Below are 21,887 nucleotides of genomic sequence, written 5' to 3'. Positions count from 1 at the left end.
CCTTTCAGCTTCCAATAATGTGTCTCTTTACCTGTGTGTAACATGGACTCTGGACTCTTGGAAAACCAGATCATTCAGGTGTTTTAGGTGGGAGTTGTTTCCCTTGTATTACTTAATGTGTTGTTGCTGAGAGTCGCTTAAATGTGGGATTAAGTGACTGACTTTCCTCTCTTTCTTTCCAGATTATAACCCAGCTAGAAGGAATAGTTCTCAATGTCATAGGAATAATTCTACAGCAGAACATTATGGGTGAGACCTCTTTCTGGTGTTTTGTTGTTGTCTTGTGTTGTTTCTAGAGTAACATCCCCAATATTTCTATATTTTCAAAACTTTATACTTTCTCACATAGTGCCCACATTAAGAATAATTCAGAATTGTGTGCTTCTGTGTGGTTGAAAACCACTGATATAGTTAGTAAATCTGCAAATTTAATTTGAGCAACATTTCTGTATGAATGCCTTTTTTCAACTTAACTGTATCACATCAAATAGACCGATCCAGTCTGTCAATCTAAGCTAGCGCATGCGTTGATTTCGGCCAATCAGCAGGCTGGGCGCGCATTATGGATTTGTAAAAGTAATTTCCGAGGTCAAACGAAGCCCCCGAAGCGATGTGCTTTGAATTATGACATTCACACTCGCAATATCTGTTATACATCACTGCGATTTGATGAGTACCGTCAACAAAACCATTTTGGTGAAGACTGAAAAAAATGAGGAAGGTATCTTTGAAGAATCTTTCATCCTTTAGTAAACGTTGAAAGGTTATAAAAAAATAATAATAAAATCAGTTATAAATAATTATACCGAACTGACTGACATATCTGACATACCAGACATGTCATGGCAGAGCAGTAACTTGACACTAACTTCGTTTCATGGCTCCTGATTTAAGATGTTTTCAAAAAAGTAATATATTCAGTAATAAGATTAGTCTGAAAGTAATTACTCGTATCGTAACTCATATAAAAGTTATTTCAACATCCAGAGAGTTTGAAAAAAAGACAACAGCAAATTATACATTTGGCCATACCCTAGTCAGACATTATTCAGTCTTGGAACAGAATAACTTACAAAATCTCAGTTGAATATTCATGTAACTGGAAAGAATATTGAAACATGCATTTAACCCAGATTTGATGTGATGCTTCTTAGAAATCACCAGCTTTTGAGGTTGCCAATGTTTCATGATTGAGCCAGAGTGTTGTTTATTAAGTTTTACAAATTGTTCAAGGTTTATTGATGCATGGTTATTTGGAAAATCAGCTTCATATTAATTTGCACATTGGTTTGCAGGGTGCGAGTGCATTAGGACATTTTCCTAAAGTTGTGTTATGACTTCTACCACATTTTGAAACAACTTTATTATGTTTTTGCTGACATTACTAAGTATTCCAGGAAAGGAAAGAGATCAGATTTGGTGCTATGTCCTCTCGGGACATGGTCTTAGATGTAATAAAACAAAGATTACTGGTATCATTGTTTAAGAAGCAGTGATGTCCATTTGTAATTTTATTGACAAAATGCTTTGAACTTTTGAGATATTATTTGCACCTTATGTCCATTAGTAATTATCTCAGAAGAAACCTAGTAAATTGTTTTGGTAACTGTGGTTCCCCTGTTCAAAGACTTTCCTATTTCTGGAAGACGGCTGTGTACAGGTGCAGACTGTATCTTGGACCTTCTTTGTGTTATGGTGGTGTTATATACCTGAACATAAACACTGGCAGTTCATGAAGTCCAGTATTGTGGATGTTTGTAAATTAGGATTCCACAACTAAGTACACTGAAAAATAAATTGAAGAGGATGTTTAAAAAAATATATTTCCATATATTAAGTGTCATTTTAGGATGGTGTAGTAATTGAAGAGGGACATTTTACTGAGATTTGCTAAGATTAGCTGCTAAATATTTGCTTCTAGGTATGTCCAGATACATCTACTAGTATGGAAATATTTTCCTCCTTTGTTAATCAAAGTTGTAAACCCGTGATTTCACATAAATGACTGAACTAAATTTGAACATTGGATAAAGGATCGAACTGAAGGCTCCTCGCGCAGCGTTGACAATCTGTTTATAGATATCGAAACGATCTGTAACTTGAATATGTGGTTGTGTTCACAGTTATCATAGAATTACGATGGGAATATAGAGGAAAAAACCCAAACAACATACTTCAGTTTCACTAGTTTCTACAGTATTTTAGATGGACATGAATTGCCAGATAGATTAATCCTTTCGAAAGAAAATATGCTTCCTACACGCAGCCGCTGGCCGAGACGATTTTTCGTCAGCATGTAACTCATTTTGCTTGCTAATTACAGTCTGTCAACTAATATATATAAAAAATCAGTCAAAGTAATCTTATCCTCAGTACTTTTTGTTACTTTCCACTACTGGTGGTGGAGTGTAACGAAACACACTGAGTTTACTTAAGACTGATCAAAAATATAATACGTGTGACTTTCCTCTTTACATGTCATTCACAAACGATGAATACCGAAGTACCACAAGCAGAATTCATTCATCAATAACGTTCTCAATCACGTACGTTTCACCGGAGGTGACGCCATTGTTATTAGTCAGAGGTTGTCCCCCATAACGTCAAAAGCGAAGTGGGCGGGGCTTATTGGCCTGGACTGGATCGGTCTGTTAATGACAGTGATGTCGCTGTAGCACACACAATATTGGTACAAGGTAAATGTTTTGTTTGTAGTTTGATGATATTGGAGTGTTTAACCTCTCAACAGATTTCTACGAGGAGGTGTTATCCCTGATCTACAGCCTGACCAGCACCCAGGTGTCCCACCACATGTGGGAGGTATTTGGCATGATCTATCAGATGTTCCAGAAGGATGGCATAGACTACTTCACAGGTACTCCACACTTGACCACCACACTTCACGACCACCTTCCACCACACACGGCTCTGGTAAACCAGCAGCAACTTGCTGAAAGTTCCCAGAACCAGAGAACCTCTGATCTTAGGGTCAAGTCCTGGGCCCTTATTCTCAAAACATTTGTAGCCCTAAGAATTCTTGACTTTGATCTTTGCCAGTATGTTAAAAATTTTCTTAATAATTTTGTTAGGCTATGAATGTTATTTTGTCTGGTTTGATTAGATTGTTTCCATGTGTGTCAACACCACATCATCTTGTTCGGCACTGGTAAATGTTCAAGACATTCTTCACTTCATTTCCTCCCGTATGAAGCTGACCTGTTTAAATTTAATTTGAAATTCTGTTCAGAGAAGCAGTAAACCCAGCTCTCTCCCTCAGGGAAACAGAAGTTTCAGGACCCTTAACTTCGGGTTTTCAGAAGAGATCTGAATTTTTAGTCCTCATTGTTATTCACTGATAGAAAATGTCTTCAGTCCTCAGTGGTTGTTTCCCATTACTTGTGTGTAAGATGTCAAAGAGATTGTCAAGTGTGAAACTTTTAATTTCTGAATTTTTAATTTCTTTTTTATGTGCTTCTGCACTTTATTGTGTTTGTTTCCAGACATGATGCCTGCCCTGCACAACTACATCACTGTGGATACTGCCGCCTTCCTCGCCAACCCCTCGTATCTACAGATCATTTATGAAATGTGTAAAACAGTCAGTATCTATGCTTTCAATGTCTGGTCCTAATGCTGTATAGCACCCTTTGGAACCTAGTTCTCCATTGTTGATTCTTCTGACTGTTCTTGTGTATTGGTGCAGTCAAATCTTGTTAATCCGACATTGTCCGTTGTACTGCAAATTGTTCGATTAGTGAGGATGTCAGACTTAATAAATGAGAATAAGTTACGTTTATTCAGTTTGTTACCAACAAAAGCTTTGGATAAAGCCAGTTGTTGGATAAATGGAGGTCAGAATAATGAGTGAGTGAGTTGAGTTTTACGCCGCACTCGGCAATATTACAGCTATATGGCGGCGGTCTGTAAATAATCAAGTCTGGACCAGACAATCCAGTGATCAACAACATGAGCATCGATCTGCGCAATTGGGAACCGATGACATGCGTCAACCAAGTCAGCGAGCCTGACCACCCGATCCCGTTAGTCGCCTCTTACGACAAGCTGAGTCGCCTTTTATGGCAAGCATGGGTTGCTGAAGGCCTATTCTACCCCGGGACCTTCACGGGTTCAGAATAATGATACTTGTTTGCCAGGGATCTAGGAATGGTGTCACAGAAGTCTTTTTTGTAAAACTTGTTCAAGTAAATATTCCGACTCATGTAAGGAGAATGTGGATAATTTTGTATGTATATGAATGTTAAGATTTCATGTAAGTGTTTAAGGATATCTTTCTTGCAGAAACTACGTCTTTTTGAGTATACCAGCGGTATGTTGTGTTGCAGGTGTTGACGGGAGATGTGGGTGAGGACCCTGAGTGTCATGCAGCCAAGCTGCTTGAGGTCATTATTCTTCAATGTCCAGGGAAAGTAGACCATGTAAGTAGCCTGTCCACATATCCTCCCCACCCTTCACAAACCCTCTACCTCACTTCACGCATGTGGTAGATTGTTAATTGATCTTACCAACGTTTGTGAAGACTGTTACAGGTTCCCACCAAAGACAGGCAATGCTTTGGTGAGATACAGGTGGGAACTGGTTTCCCAAAGCCTTGGTGAAAGTGATGACTTAAGTGATGTCATTGTACCCTGATACCATGGAACATTCCCATGTCACTGACCAGATTATATGGTCCGGACCTGAGTATGCTTATTGTAAGAGGCAACTATTGGGACCGGGTGGTCCGGCTCGCTGACTTTGTTGACACATGTCATCGGTTCACTGATTCGCAGATTGATGGTCATGCTGTTGATCACTGGATCGTCTGGTCCAGACTCGATTATTTACAGAGCGTCGCCATATAGCTGGAGTATTGCTGAGTGTGGCGTAAAACTAAACTAACTCACCCACTCATTGTGAAATATACAGCTGGGTATTGGAGCTGGCAGGTTATCAGCTTCCACCAGACCATGTGAGAATCTGCTGGATTTGTCAGGGGGTCAGATGCTAGTCGTGAAGTCTAGAACTTGTATTGACTTCCTTTACAGGTAATATTGTACATGTGTTGTATGATGTGTAGTTGCTGACTGATGTTTCTGTTTTACAGGTAGTGCCGTCATTTGTGGAGCTGGTTTTACAGAGGTTGACGCGGGAAGTTCAGACATCAGAATTGAGGACAATGTGTTTACAAGTAGTCATATCTGCACTGTATTATAACACTCCCTTGTTGTTTGAGACGTTACATAAAATCCAGATCCCCAACATGCAGGGATCAATACTTGCACAGTTCCTCAAGCAGTGGCTTCACGATGCAGACTGCTTCCTTGGGTAAGGAGCATCTTTATTGTGGTCCATGTGCCATGGTGTTTGCATAAATCGGTTTTCCTTGTTACTCTAGATGAAGTCATTGGGTAGCCACCAGGTCACTGTACTCAGACTAACACTTGGTTAAAGCAATCAGCTTGGGGCTGACAGATGCAGATGTTTCAGGGATGTTAGATATGTAAGTGCCAAGAGGGTTGAGGGGCAACCATATCGTGTGGGTTCAGTGCAACTAAGTAGGAAGGCCTTGGGGCATCCATTTTAGGGAGGGTTCAGTGCAACGACATGGGAAGGATTCAGATCAACCATATTAGGTGGTTTCAGGGCAACCACATAGGGAGGGCTTGGGGCATCCATATAAGGAAGGGCAACAATATTATGAGGGCGCAGGGCAACCACATTGCTGTGGGTTGTATGGATTATCATAATATTGAATATGAACTTTATTTTGCAGGCTGCACGACCGAAAGATTTGTGTGCTTGGTCTGTGTTCAGTCTTAAATATGCCAAACAATCGCCCAGCAGAAATTACAGCTGTCGCCCCACAGATCATACCTGCAGCTCTGCTCCTGTTCCAGGGATTAAAACGAGCATATGCAAGTAGGTCTCTGTTGTAATTTAATATACTGGTAAGTGTCCGTTTGGACATAGGTGATGCATACAGCAGACAAAAGTTTGTGTTCGCAAGATTACAAAGAAACATTGCAAATATCAGTGTGTGAAATAAACCAAAAGCCAGACAGACAGACATCAGGGCTGGTAACTTCAAAATTTAACCAGACCAGACACCAAGTATTCCTGACAGGTATGGAACATATAAAGTTTGCACCACATCATCAGGTTGGCTAGCTGTAAATTTGGACCATCTGTCAGAAATTTAGCCCATCTTGGGTGGTCGACAGGCCTTATTTCATACGCTGTATATATGCTTCAGTCATTGCATACACTGTGCCACAAGTCGTTACAGTGAAATGATTGCACACTGTTTGTGACAGGTCGAGCTAAGGAAGAAGAAGACTCAGATGAAGATGAGAATGGCCAGGAAGAGGATGATGATCAGGGTAGGTGTGGGATGATGATCAGGGTAGGTGTAGTGGGATGATGATCAGGGTAGGTGTAGTGGGATGATGATCAGGGTGGGATGATGATCAGGGTAGGTGTAGTGGGATGATGATCAGGGTAGGTGTAGTGGGACGGTGATCAGGGTAGGTGTAGTGGGACGGTGATCAGGGTAGGTGTAGTGGGACGGTGATCAGGGTAGGTGTAGTGGGATGGTGATCAGGGTAGGTGTAGTGGGATGGTGATCAGGGTAGGTGTACTGGGATGATGATCAGGGTGGGATGATGATCAGGGTAGGTGTAGTGGGATGGTGATCAGGGTAGGTGTAGTGGGATGGTGATCAGGGTAGGTGTAGTGGGATGGTGATCAGGGTAGGTGTACTGAGATGATGATCAGGTAGGGGTAGGGGAATGGTGATCAGTTTGGGATGGTGATCAGGGTAGGTGTAGTGGGATGGTGATCAGGGTAGGTGTAGTGGGATGATGATCAGGGTGGGATGATGATCAGGGTAGGTGTACTGGGATGATGATCAGGTAGGTGTAGTGGAATGATGATCAGGGTAGGTGTAGTGGGATGGTGATCAGGGTAGGTGTACTGAGATGATGATCAGGTAGGGGTAGTGGAATGGTGATCAGGGTGGGATGGTGATCAGGGTAGGTGTAGTGGGATGATGATCAGGGTAGGTGTAGTGGGATGATGATCAGGGTTGGATGATGATCAGGGTAGGTGTAGTGGGATGATGATCAGGGTAGGTGTAGTGGGATGATGATCAGGGTGGGATGGTGATCAGGGTAGGTGTAGTGGGATGATGATCAGGGTAGGTGTAGTGGAATGGTGATCAGGGTAGGTGTAGTGGGATGGTGATCATTTTAGGTATAGTGGGATGGTGATCATTTTAGGTGTACTTGAATTGTAATCAGGGTAGGTGTAGTGGGATGGTGATTCAATGTAGGTGTACTTGGATGGTGATCAGTGTAGGTGTACCAGGATGGTGATAAGGCTAGGTGTGGTGGGATGGTGATAAGGGTAGGTGTAGTGGGATGATGATAAGAGTAGGTGTAGTGGGATGGTGATCAGGTTAGATCTACTGAGATGGTGTTCAGGACAGGTGTACTGGGCTGATCCAAAGATTTCCTTTAAGACTCAATTAATCAGTGGGCTACAATATTTCACAAAGCTTTGTTTGTATGTCCACAGAAGTATTGGAAAGTGATGAAGACGAGATTGATGAAGATGGAAACCAGTATTTAGAAAAGTTAGAAAAAGCGGTATGTATGTATTTGGTTGGTCTGATGAGAAAGGCCTAAGGCTCAGTGATAGTTATTTGAAGTCCCCTACATATAGGTGACTTTCTGAGGAATGAAGACGTGTATGTTCTAACAAGCAGCGTATGTTCCTCTGCAGCGTGGTGATACGGATGATGACAGTGACGCAGAGTTCACAGATGATGGTGCGGAGGAGACAGCACTCGAGAGTTATCAGACCCCTATAGATGAGGATAGCTGTCAAATTGATGAATATGTCATCTTTAAACATGTTCTGCAGTGTGAGTTGTCAACTTGTTGTGGGTGCTATATAAGTATAAAACCTAGGAATTTAGTACTCCGAGTTCTTGAGGATTAGATTGATAGGAGCTTTCTAATGCCACCAGTGTTGTTGATGGTATGCGTGACAAACCTGGAGTTACGGTTACTAGTTAATTATACATGTTGACAATGTGGTTGATTGGCATGTGTCATGATGAAGCGGATTTGTTCTTAAGTTAATTTCTAATACATTGGTCAGTATCATGTTTGCAGTTGTTTTCAGTTCCTGATATTAATGCAATGTGTCTGGAACCATTTCAGTGCAGTCACAGTAGTGAAAACAGCCCCTTTAGTCAGCCGTCATGATATCTGTTCACTGACTGAATAGTTGCAGGTTTTACATGATTAATACTGATTCACTAAACTGGTTTGACTAACTTCCTCCATTCCCTGGGGAGTACACAAAACAAGCTGAAGGTGAACAGTCACAGTTGACCATCTCATCCTACCTACCTGCTGGGTGAACAAGAGCATATTCTAAACAACATAGCTGGAATTTTGCCAGGATATTATTCTCCAGGATCTCTTGTTGTCTGTTACCATGTTTGTGATGTGTATATTTATGTTGTGTTTCAGCCATTCAATCCACAGACCCCACGTGGTACATGGCTTTAACGAGTGCCCTCACTGCACCACAGACAAAAGAACTGGATGAAGTTTTCAAACTTTCTGACCAGAGAAAGGCAGCTGCAGGTATATAGGAAGTTTGCGGCTCTTGCCCACTACAGCAGACAGTCCAGCTAAAAATGGGATTAACTGCCCCAGCAGTATGCAAGCCAGTGCACTGCTGTCAGTTTGTGACTGTTCTTCAAACAATTTGTACTTGTGGCTATTTCCGGTTTTTAAACCTGCTTGACTTTTAGTGCAGATTTCTCTAAAGTAGAGTAAGGTATTATTGTGTATTTTTTAGTTCAAAGCAGTGATTCTTTGTCATTTTGTACTTGCCTTTTGAAACTTATTTTAGGTTGATCTTATGTGTTTGACAGTGTTTAAAAGTGGATTTATGCTCATCATAAACAGTACTGCTTGTAGTGAAAATAGCTTGCCCATACATCAGGGAGAGTATATCTCAGTAAACAGTCTTCAAGGAAAACATTGATAGCAAACCAAACAGCCAAACAGTTTTGGCTCTGGCCACAAGCTGAATATTTTCGGTACAATCCATCTGACAAACTATGGTTAAGCAAGAGTAATTCTTTTCATTTCTGGTTTTACTGATCCGTCGGGTATTATTTTTTCCAGTTTTCAAGAAAAAAATTGAAATAAATTTTCCCTGCAAGAAAAATAATATCCTGATGTTAAGATATATGGGAGCAAGACTTACTAAACTTACAAAAGGCAGTTTTATGGACACTGAAACACCATTATCTGTTCTCACAAAGTTTAAACTGAATAATCTAGCAATACTTGTTATAAATTGGTGCTTTGAGCACCTCATGGAGTGTGAACTTGAAAAACACAGATTTTGAAAATGTTTTTGAGAGTTTTTGCTCTGATAAGTGATTTTTTCTCTTCGAAGAAATTTCCTCCAGCTTATTCATTTTCCGAGGACAAAAATCTGTAAGAGAAATAAAAGTGGTCTGTCCTTAACCAAGTTGTACCTTGTGTGCCTCAAGCATGTGTCCTCACGTGTTCAGACAATATTGTCATTAGCATTGTGTGTTGATGTCATTGTGTGTTGATGGCATTGTGTGTCATGTCAGTAATTGTTGTACAGCATGTTTGTCTGGTCCAAGCTCAAATATGCACTGGTTGGCTTGGCTGTTCACCATTCACTTGCTCACTCACTCACTTGCTCTGTTTCAGATTCCAAGCAGATAGAACAAAGAGGGGGTTACATGTTCACAACCAAACAAGTTCCTACATCATTCAATTTTGGAAGCATGGGATAATTTTTGCTTTGCTTAAGATAAACTATTGTGCAACAGTGTCTCCTTTCACCCCTAATTTCCACTAGTGGACTCAACCAGTGCTCAGCTTCATATGACAAAGCAAGTGAAAGGAAGGGGTGACAGGAAAACATTCTAGATGTCTGCTCACCGCCACCCTGTGTGGAAGTGGACTTCACCATTTGTCTGCTAATAATGGGATTCACCTGTGTGACTGCTTCTGCTTTCAAGATGACCCAGCATTTCTCACAGAAAGCATAAATACTTCACAAATATTGGATTTGACGGTTTGCGCAAGGATTAAAATTGAAGCAAGTGTTGCTACCGATGCCAGTGTGTTTGAAACTCAAGACAAATAGGAGAAGTGACACTGTGAATTACCCTCATTCTCTGGGAATCCTATTGATGAATATTTGTGTAAAAAGATTGTGTACGAAACAACCGTGAAAACCATTTTTTGGTACAAATTGAAAATATTTTGTTAGGTTTGTGAACAAGTCTGTTGGAGTTTCTTAGGAAAAAAACTTGTTGGATTTTATACTGTGACAGCGTGTCGGTGTATATTTGACCATGTTAATAGTAAACACATATTTGATAATGTCAAGTCTCTGATCGGGCAGGTGCCCCCCCACTTCCCAGCCGTGTTTTGATCTGTGATAGTATGTACAATGTGCATTATAGGGGGCAATCACTGACACAACCAGCTCCACTCACCGTGGCTTCCTGCAATCGTCACCATGGCGATCACCATAACAACACCAGTTCTTACCAGGCCACAACCTCCGCCATAGTTTGTGTCCATTGTTTCTGTTAAGGAGAGAGAAGTCAGTTATAACAAGCCTCTTGTCCTCCATTGTTCATATAAATTATTCAAAAGTGGCAAGATTTCACATTGGTTTATTCTCCAGGTTCAAAATGTCCCAAATAATTAAAATCTTACAATGAATTAGAAGAAAGTCTTGTCTCAAGTTGATGCCCTAATGCCCTGTGGCAAGTTATTTACTGATATGAAAGATACCTTGGCTGGTTTGTTTATTATCATATTTTTATCTAGATTAATTTGTGTATAATAATATCTTAGTTATTGGCAGGGTTTAGTAGTCGGAGGGTTCAGCTGCATCATTTAGTCACAGAATTACTTCTGACAACCTTTTTTACTTTCACACAAGTTGTGGATCCTTGTTTATTGTTATGCCCCAGATATTCCTCATATTTCTGTCCATAAGTTCTCTTAGATAGTGGGTTTTCAGGTTAGTACTTGGTGAATATTTTTCAACAGGAAAGAGTAGGGCAAATACCCAAAGTCGGTTTAGATTCAGAGCGTTTCTATCCATAACTCTTGTGATGAAAATGTGTTGACCTCAGATGACTGAGACTTTGTGCTTCTGAAACCTTTGTCTTATCTTTGTCACTGTGTTAACAGTTAAATTTGACTTGTTATTCATGCTTTGGGATTAATATCAGCCTCTGGCTTGTACAGGCTTGAAAAGCTGCCCATGACACATCTAGTGGAGATAGTATTGCTGTTATGAGATTGTGTGTAATTACTTTGGTGTAGGTCAGTGATTACCAAGACTTTAGATTTCTTCCATGGATATATTTTTTGTATTGTCTTGTGGCAGGTTTTTACAAGTCTGTTTCTCCACTAGATCATGTATGTTCTTACAAAAAACAAACTAAACTAACTAACAAGATCATGTTATTTGCAAGTGCCCCTGGAATAGAACAGGACTTTCATTACAAGACTGTTTAATGTCACATGCGACAATCCTAACTCAACGGCTGTGGTTTTAGAAATTGTTCTGTACAGTGCATCAGTTGGTACTTACATTAGATGTGGGGCCTGTTCCTCATCTGTCCATCAAATTCTCTGCCAAACTTTGCCACCCCGTATGTAGCCAGTTCATTTCCCCTGATGAGTACATTGTGTGAAGCCTGTTGTCATGCTGTTCAGCTGTTGTCAAGCTGTTCAGCTGTTGTCATGCTGTTCAGCTGTACTGGTACTGTAATGCTGCAGTCCAGTAAATTGACTCCTTCCACTGTCCTTGTTTGGGGTGTATGTCAGCTGCTTGGGTTGTGGGGTTTTCCACATGCTTGCTGTTTTTCTTCAACTGTACTAAAATATAGTGCGGAGTATTTACTCATCACACATCAGCTTGAATGAAATGCTGTTGTAAGGCAATTTAAGTTTCACTCGCCAAATTTATGTAAAGTTTGTGATTGTTGAAATATGGCCACAATGGATCTCAGTGGGAGGTTGTTATGTTCTGGATCTCTTTGACTAATTGCTAATGTTACTGCCCTATTTCCCATGTTTATTGATTGTCGTGATGATACATTTTCAGGATTAATCTTGTGACACCAAACAAGTGCAAGGAGTCTTATTTCTGTGCATTTTGTTCCTTGTTTGTTACTATTAGGTGATAGGTAAGATACAAGTATGCAACGTATATAATGGTTAAACTGACTAAAAATCTTCCCTCTTGTAGCAGCCCCCTCTTCAGTCAACCCAAGCCTTGCTCACCCACCAAACCCAGCTCCTCCTTGGACCAATTTGTTGCCCGGTGTCTGACCTCCAGTGTGAACAGTTCTGTCCCAGTTATTGGGAGAACTAACATTTTGTTTGGTCCTGTCTGTAAATATCATAATATACTGAAACAGGATAAAAACACAAATCAGTCTTGATGGAGATAATTTTCCATTTTTGTTGTGTTTCGGTATATATCAGAGAGAACACATTGCTGTCTGTTTCGCTCCTCAAGTCTTGCTACTGGAAACAGAATCATTATCTTGGGGGAATATTATTTAATTTTCCAATATCTAGTCACAATTCTTTGGATGAGCTTGCATTAGTTCTTGCAGTACAGAAGAATTAGGCATGATAATTGTTCTAAGGTCAAAGGGTCGTAACCTGTGAAATACTGAATGTTGTTTGCTTAAACTTGATGTTACAATGCATTGTTATGAAAAAGTGATTTGCTTTTAGTACTTAACTCACTCAACCAACTCGATCTGTTTCAGATTCGTTGACTCATCCCTTTTTCAGGATTCTACATTTCCATCTCACTCAGGGCTCCAGATAAAGTTTCAACATGAGGAGCATGTGTTCCTTATTTTCCCATCTAGGAGTACTGGAAAAAAATTGGAAACATGGGGAAAGGCAGGGACCATGGACCATTTTGCACATTTGAATAAAAAATGCCCCTTTAAAATTTTGAATTTCACTATTGATAAAAGGGCTGTGGCCCATTCTAAATTCAGAAAAAGGCCCATATTAAAAATTCTCTTTCTCAATCCCTGGAGTACTGAATGGAATGAAATGGCATATCCGTAAACTTGTGTTTCATTCATATATGCACCACAGCATTGCTACTCAAGTGTAAAGAGGTCAACAAAACAATACTTTTTCAGAAAAATATGTGTGAGAATGATTCTGTGACCACTCCATGCTGCTGTGGTGTGTATCTGCTATGTTTCCAAAATTACTTCTTACTGTGTCACATATATTTTTTATGCCACCACGGTTTTTATCTGGAGCCCTGCCTTTGTTTCAATTTTGTCAGATTGACAGTTACAACAAATAGAAACATCATTTGGCATATTTCCTGTCATTGTTTCCTTTGAAAGAAAGGTGCTTTAAACGTTCTTCAGTGATGATCTGAACTGAATTGAACTGGAAGAGGGAGGGAAGTTTCTACTTTAGGTGTAAAGCGGCAGTTGTTTTCATATTTTAAGTTTATACCAGTGCCTTTTACTGTTAAGATGGTAGCTATTGTACATATCAAAAACTCACTGGAAGTGTTAAATCCTCAAGCTTGTGTCACTGTCACAGTTTTCAGTCAGTACCTATCTGAGATTTGTACCATGCAGGTTGGAAATGTGTACATGCAGGTACTCAATCATGAACTTCAGACACCTAAGCTATTTCACTGTTTTCAAGGAAGGATTATTTTCATGATGTACTTTTTTATTTATTTTTAATCAAGCCCAATTTCATGTAAAACTTAAAACGAAGATACCATTTCTTGCTTAGGATACTGTGTCTCGAGAGTAACACCTTCCAAGTGTGACATTTGAGCTTATTTGTTTCATCTCAGTAACACAAATGGTTTGATAGTGATGGACCAGTAAAATGAATTAAACTCCCTTGATGCAGTTTTGTGTATTGAATCCCTTCCTGAAACCAGTATAGATCCTTGGCAGTACTTGTGGTAAATAATTTTCCTGCAGTCTGTCCTAGCCATGTTGACATTAAACTTCATCTGTACCACCTTATTGTTTAATGAGATTAGTTATGGTAAGGAATGTGCACATGGAGACAGACACAAGTTATTCCATCACATCTTGCATGGGAGTCAGTCCATATAAGGCAATATTCCTATTCTCTGTTATTGCCCATAATTCGGCAAGTTTCACCATGTTTTTTCTCCAACTCCATAAAGCAAGACATAACAAGGCATGAATTTCTTTTGTTCAATATGAAGTTGCTGCATGGGAAAAGGGGAGATGTAAATACTCTTACTTTAAACTTAGGATTCTTAAAGTGTGTTAATGCTCTGCATATGGTTTCATAGATGACACATACTTTCGGTAGCATTGTCTGTACAGTTATGTGACCATTCCAGTCAGTGCTGTAATTAACAGACCTATAGTGGAGCCATTTATTCAGTGGGGACATAAGGGATACCTCATTGATGAAAAAACAAGCCATTGGTAACTTGATGTCAGATTTATTTGGGGACTTTAAATGTTTCTTGGTGCAGCATCTTTCTTTCCAGGCCAGTAGTCCAGTCTGAATGGGATGCTGCTGACACAAACCTCATCAAATACGCTGTAGAACTGAGAAACTTGATACTTATTTTATGACCTGTTGTTGCCCAGAGACGCCATGGCTGCCTGAGTGGGGCTCCTGTTGTTTTGTTGTTTATAGGCTGGAACAATGGAAGAATGCAATCAGTGACACACAAATAAAACTTTTAAATTTGGAAATAAACGTGGATGTTTTGTCTTTTGTAATGTAAAGCTTAATGTAGCTTAGCTTTGTTCCACCGACCTGGACTTCACTGGTGCTTTACATATACAGGTAAGAGATTTCAACTGGTGTTTTACCATTCTTCAGCAAGAACATGTTGATGTTAGGATGAAGTGATGACGTCACAGTCTACAGAGTCGCGCTCCCTTAGACGTGCCATGTCCATTTGTCCATGTATTCACTTCCAGATGTGTCAACCCATGGTGTGGGTTTCATATAATGGTCAGGTCCATAACCTAGAAAGCCGATAAGCAAATGTGGGGACAACTCAACTGACGCATGCAAGTTAATTCAGTGCGGAATGGTGTCATTGAGTGCAATCAGACAGTTGGCCAGAAAACATCTTACGACGTTCAGGTCAGCGTTCAGGTCGACAACGAGTGATAACTCCTCTGAAGGATAAAGCTCTTCACAGAACCACAAGTCTTCAGGCCCCCCTAAGTAATTGAAGGAATTACAGCAAATTTGAAGGAATTGCATCTCAAATGTAAACAAACGCAGCCCACTCGCGAAACAATTGCAGCGATATCGGTAGTTTAGCGGTAATAACAGAAACACATCGGCCCTATCGGAAGCAATGTCGGTAATACTGGAAACACGCTCGGCCATCTTCGGAGATTTTTCAGTCGCGAACGGGAACTCACGCAGCAAAACATGGCGTCGTTGGAAGAAACACCCGCCTCGGTGAGTTGTGTTTTTAGTTCCTACTATTACATTTTTATACTTATCCACCTTTGACCACCCGTGTTGAATGCGTTTAGGTATGAGGTGTTGTCGGGACAATAGCTTATGTTTTTAGGAAAAGATAGTCTTTCTAGAAGAGTGTCACAAGTCATGCCCCTGGAGATTGTTTACAGCTGAACATCGAAGTCGTGCCGATGATTACGAACATCATGAACGTGCGCCATGAAGAAGTTTATGAGCCATAATTTTTCTTTCTATGAAGTGCAATTGACAAATTTAAACACATTTTACCAAAAAAATGATGTTATATCTAGCGCACGTTCGTAATCATCGGCACGACTTCGATGTTCAGATGTAAACAACCTCCAGGGGCATGACTTGTGACACTCTTCTAGAAAGACTATCTTTTCCTAAAAACATAAGCTATTGTCCCGACAACACCTCATACCTAAACGCATTCAACACGGGTGGTCAAAGGTGGATAAGTATAAAAATGTAATAGTAGGAACTAAAAACACAACTCACCGAGGCGGGTGTTTCTTCCAACGACGCCATGTTTTGCTGCGTGAGTTCCCGTTCGCGACTGAAAAATCTTCGAAGATGGCCAAGCGTGTTTCCAGTATTACCGACATTGCTTCCGATAGGGCCGATGTGTTTCTGTTATTACCGCTAAACTACCGATATCGCTGCAATTGTTTCGCGAGTGGGCTGCGTTTGTTTACATTTGAGATGCAATTCCTTCAAATTTGCTGTAATTCCTTCAATTACTTAGGGGGGCCTGAAGTCTTCATCCATCAAAAACAATAGCTTCCACATCATCGATTGTCCATCAGAACGGCCGAAATCGGACCTTAAATTAATGTAAACAAACTTTCACAAGTTGCCTGTACTATCCATAGAACTTGGGTTCCTTCTTCCGTTCATGGTTTTAAAAGGAGCAATTGTATAATATCACGATACCATCAATTGTCACCCCAACCTTAACTGAGTTTCCAAATACTCGTTGGCCTCTTAGGCATCCTACGTCATGTCTTGTAAACTATGATTGGAATAGTCGCATTTTGATTAGCGCTAAAGACGTGTTCTATGAACATACACTTAACTTTGACTTTTGAAGCCTTCAGAAATTTCTTGAATGAGCCCATATACAACTGAACATCAACTCAGAAAACAGTTCAACACCGATATGGGAACAGGATAGACTCTTACATTGTAACCCAGTGTAAGGGTGTGTACGAACAAGGCAAGATTCTCCTTACACTCAGTAGTGAACTCTGTGCAGAAACACTCCATGTTATACATCGGAGAGTTATAGAACTAACTCACTGTCAGTCTGTTCCAGTGCTATATGATAAACCAGTAGCCGCCATTGTCAGGTTCAGATGTTTGACATGCATTTAGAAGTTTGTAGGATGATGCAATGCACTTGTGATGGATGTGCAACTTTAATATTTACTCTCGACGTTCTGGACTAACACTTGTCCCGTCATTGTCAGGTTGTCGGGAAACTCTTCCCTGGCAAGACGTTTTAATACCAAAGGGAGGCCACTCTTGACACCACAAGCCATTTTATGATGATATCGTGTACTTCTATTCCGATATCTTAGCTTAAAATGCCATGGCCCGACTCAATGATTTTAAGGCCACTCACCCTGACCTAAGCACTCAGTGTGTGGCGGTTGTTATTGATCCACAGTAGACGTGTAATGACAAATGGTGTTGGTATTTAAGCTTGCATCATGCACAGACATCGTTCGGTCCCTTAGTGCAGAGTGCCAGGCAGGGAAACATCAAGTGCCATTTGTAACGGCGCACCTGGCCTTCTGTCCGCGGGCACATGTATCCGCTACAGGTCTACACTACAGAATCACACACTGCACCTTCATTCAAGGTCAGGCAAGCTGGGAGTTGCTACATGGCTGTGTGAGTGAGCAGTCGGCATACTAATCTTACACGGGTTTAATCTCATTTGCATATAGCCTCTTAGAAGTGGTATTTACGAATGGATCTGTATATTGCCACTGTATAGTTCTAGGTAAACATTTATCATTGTGTTCCACTCAGTAATTGGAAATGTTAGACGCTGTGGTAAGGAACATGCCTGTTCTCTCAGCAGCTTGGAAACAGTCGCGTGTGGATGAGACAACAAGATGGCGGCTTTCAGACATCGAGACCAGCCTCAAAATCCGATGTGGTAGGCTCTTATATCATATTACTGGGAAACAACTGTGTACTAGGTTCCTCGGATGTTGGATACCACTGTCACATTCGGTCAGTGGCCAAGCCGTGGTGGCGCAGCTACTCCTCTACCCGTGAAGTACAGAAGTACCCGTGAAGATCCGAGTTTGAATTTGGTCTTCGCCAACCCATGCTTGTCGTAAGAGGTGCCTAAAGGGATCGGGTGGCCACGCTCGCTGACGTGATGACATGCCATAGTATCCCAGTTGTGTAGATGGACGTTCATGATGTTTATCATGGGATTGCCTAGTCTAAACCCGATTATTTACAGACGACAGCCACATGGCTATAATATTGCTGAGTGCGGCGTTAAACAACAAACCAGGTACAGAACAGCGCTTAATCAAACACACAGTATATTGCAGTGTTAAATGCCACAGCGCGTGTACATTGAAAACACACAACATCCGTATGTATTATTCGTTACATTTTCTAGACAGATGACAGATCTCGGAGAGGGACAGTGATTCGCGGTCACTCCAGCAATCCTGTTGTTTGGCTCAAATTACATTGTGTTGAATGTTCACAAGTTGGGTTATGGGAGGATGTTTTGAAATTTTGTGCTGTAGATACGTCCACTCCGCCAACTGATTGTAGTGCAATGAAGTCGTATGTCTGTATTACCGTGTACGAAATACCGAAATATCTGTCTGCCCGACCGCCCGGGACTGAATGCAAGATTCTCAAATTCACCTATCCGACGGACGTTTAAAATTTAGACATGTATATGAAGATATTCATCATATATGAATTCTAGTTGGATGATAAACTAGGGCTTTTGTCAAACCTAAATTATTTGCGGACAGGTAAATTTTCGTCAGGGCTGGCAAGTTTTACATCTGGCTGAAATGTTTGGGAGTTTTATACCCTGCTTTGTGGAACGGAAAGGGGTAAGATAAGGATATATATATATATATATATATATATATATATATTTTCAGGGAGGGTAATGTTGACATATTTAATGGAATAGAAGTTTTGCATCTTTACAATGTTATGTCAATAACGTGTTATGCCAGAGTGCAACTAATTTTCCAATTCATCGCTATAAAAGGATTGACGGGCGAAAGGTGAGATGTCATTGATAAAAGCGGGATATTTGTTACTGTGAAGAGTTGGAATTACTAGTGTAAGATCCACATGTCATCTCGGGTGCACATGTAATGATAATAGACTTACATCGGGGCCCATCCTGCGGCTTTGTCCCTTTTCCAGCTCAAGGAGTGTTACTGAAAACACGCCGGTGTGAACACAGCGGCGCATTGGCGTATATAAACATTGTATTTTCCGCCGTGTCGGGGTATCGAGATGTTAAATATTTGTGCGATGACAAATACGGGTGAAGATTCAGAGCTTTCTAACTGAGCACACCTTCACCAGCAGATCCAGCTGCCTTCTTTAGGGCGTCGGTACTTAGGAAATCGCATGGTGTCATCCTCTTCAATGCATTTGACCAGACGCAAGACGACGGTATTAACTTCGTCCGAGCAAGGGTTTTGTTTTGAATCCGTACGTACAAACGATTTCCCAGTGATTTAAACCAGTACAAGTAACCGTTATCTTGCCATAACACTGCCTGACACTCGGCACTGCGGGACTAACACATGTCTCTGTGTCTCGACACACACAGACACAGTGAGAACAAAGACTCCCTCCCTCCCTTTACCCCTCCCTCTTTATATCACTTGCCTTTTAACTGTTTAGCCGGGTCTAGGCGAGATATACAAAATACGTAAAGGTTATACCAAGGTTTAACCTCTAATATGTAAGAGCAGTTTCCCTTTGGTTGTTAACGTCAACCAAGACGCCAATTGCCCCTGCACCCTGATAATGCCCGTTGAAAGGTATTACATACATTCGCTGGTATTGTCAGCTGGAGCGATGGTGTCCAAATTTCATTTCGTCACGTGTTTCGCGATAAAGATACGAGATGGTGTAAATTTTCAGCATGATAGTCCATCACGAGGCCTTCAGCTGTGTCATATTTGGTACGCATATGCGTATAAAGCTACATTAGAATCTACAAGTTTACACCTGTGGGTTTGCCGTGCATGGAAAAGAGTATATCAACCTGTATTTCAACAACAACCAGAATCCCAAGTCCCTGTTTATAAGTTCCCACAGAACGTGAGATGCATATCATGTGTGGTATTTGTTCATATTTCATGTTGTTGGTTGCAATGGTACTGGTTACTGGATATTTCGTTTTCCAGTTCGACATGCCTATAACGGGACACAAAGAAAGTGAAAGAGCCACTGACCAATTACTTTCAGGTAAATTACATTTACCTGGGAGTATATTATGAACTTGTTTTCGTGGATGAAGCAATGCCGATGTGATGCTAAAATCTCACACTCATTTAAACTGTCAGGTAAAGGATATGTATCAAATATCATTGCATGGTGCGTTGTCGGTAACAACATGTACGAGAGCAGATACGCCCTGCTAGGGGTTCGCCATGAACCGACGCTTTGACTCCATCTACTCTCCTCGTATTTGTCCGCACATATGCAACGCTTTAAACTTGAAAAGAATTCCGTTACTTGTAAGTGTTGTGCTTAATATAGCATGAAATTGAAGCAACTGACAGCACTAGTCTGTGTCTGTATACATGATCCTCACAAGTCTGACACCATCTATTGAAGGTCGCTACAATGCAAGTGTTTAATATGCCAAACCCGTCTGGAGGCTATTCACGGAAATCAGCTGCCCGCTCAGGTAATAACGTCACCTCGCGCTTTTCTTCTTGTATCAATATGCGATGCACGGTGCGCCCTAAAAACAAACAAGTGTACAGTTATGGAAATGTACGACATCTCAATGAAATAATGTCTCAGGAGAGAGGTAGGTTTTCGTGTGTCAAAAATATCACACGCTTATAAAACGTAAGATAGAAAACGGCCCACTTGAGAAACACTCCAGAATTTCTGTGCTGTCTCGCAGTGTCTTTCTCTGTGTGCGTGTGTGTGTGCGTGTGCGTGTATCTGTGTTTGCAGATGGCCGTGATAGGATACTTCAAAGTCTCTTGTCTAAAATATTATAGAAACAAGTTAAGGAAACCCGTGCTTCTGTTTATACCACACTGTAGACGACCAAACATCACAACCACAATTAGTGCTACACCACCCTAAACTAATAGTACAACCCATATGTAGACGGGTAGACACCACTACCAAAAGTACAACCTATGGGTAGACGGGTAGACTCCACCACTAATAGTACAACCCATATGTAGACGGGTAGACACCACAACCAATAGTACAACACCATGGTAGTCGAGTAGACACCATAAACCAATAGTACAACCCATAGGTAGACGGGTAGACACCACCACCAAAAGTACAACCTATGGTAGACGGGTAGAAACCACCACCAGCAGTCCAACCTATAGGTAGACGGGTGGATACCACCTACCAATAGTACAACCCATATGCAGACGGGTAGACACCTTTGCCAATAGTACATAGTACAACCTATAGGTAGACGGGTAGAAACCACCACCAATAGTACATAGTACAACCTATAGGTAGACGGGTAGACACCGCCACCAATAGTACTTAGTACAACCTATAGGTAGACGGGTAGACACCACCACCAATAGTACATAGTACAACCTATAGGTAGACGGGTAGAAACCACCACCAATAGTACATAGTACAACCTATAGGTAGACGGGTAGACACCGCCACCAATAGTACTTAGTACAACCTATAGGTAGACGGGTAGACACCACCACCAATAGTACATAGTACAACCTATAGGTAGACGGGTAGAAACCACCACCAATAGTACATAGTACAACCTATAGGTAGACAGGTAGAAACCACCACCAGTAGTACATAGTACAACCTATAGGTAGACGGGTAGAAACCACCACCAATAGAACATAGTACAACCTATAGGTAGACGGGTAAACACCACCCACAAATAGTACAATCCATATGCAGACGGGCAGACACCGCCACCAATAGTACATAGTACAACCAATAAGTAGACGGGTAGAAACCACCACCAACAGTACATAGTACAACCTATAAGTAGACGGGTAGACACCACCACTAATAGTACTTAGTACAACC

General features: G+C 41.0%; 1 protein-coding gene across 1 annotated transcript in view; it reads left to right on the top strand.

The window, feature by feature from the left end:
- The window catches only part of LOC137260962 (importin-7-like), a 41,766-nt gene extending 26,920 nt beyond the window's left edge, over positions 1-14,846 (top strand). Inside the window, exons 18-28 of the mRNA XM_067798540.1 lie at positions 183-249; positions 2,750-2,875; positions 3,501-3,598; positions 4,344-4,436; positions 5,105-5,325; positions 5,774-5,919; positions 6,315-6,380; positions 7,576-7,646; positions 7,783-7,924; positions 8,541-8,657; positions 9,771-14,846. Of these exons, the coding sequence (XP_067654641.1) occupies positions 183-249; positions 2,750-2,875; positions 3,501-3,598; positions 4,344-4,436; positions 5,105-5,325; positions 5,774-5,919; positions 6,315-6,380; positions 7,576-7,646; positions 7,783-7,924; positions 8,541-8,657; positions 9,771-9,856 (1,233 nt within the window). The 3' untranslated portion in view covers positions 9,857-14,846. The remainder of the gene's footprint in view (positions 1-182; positions 250-2,749; positions 2,876-3,500; positions 3,599-4,343; positions 4,437-5,104; positions 5,326-5,773; positions 5,920-6,314; positions 6,381-7,575; positions 7,647-7,782; positions 7,925-8,540; positions 8,658-9,770) is intronic.
- The last annotated feature ends 7,041 nt before the right edge of the window (positions 14,847-21,887 follow it).

This window comes from Haliotis asinina, chromosome 14 (genome assembly GCF_037392515.1).
Source record: "Haliotis asinina isolate JCU_RB_2024 chromosome 14, JCU_Hal_asi_v2, whole genome shotgun sequence".
Taxonomy (NCBI): Eukaryota; Metazoa; Mollusca; class Gastropoda; order Lepetellida; family Haliotidae; genus Haliotis; species Haliotis asinina.
Note: the sequence above shows the minus strand (reverse complement) of the source record. Positions and strands in the feature narration are given on the sequence as shown.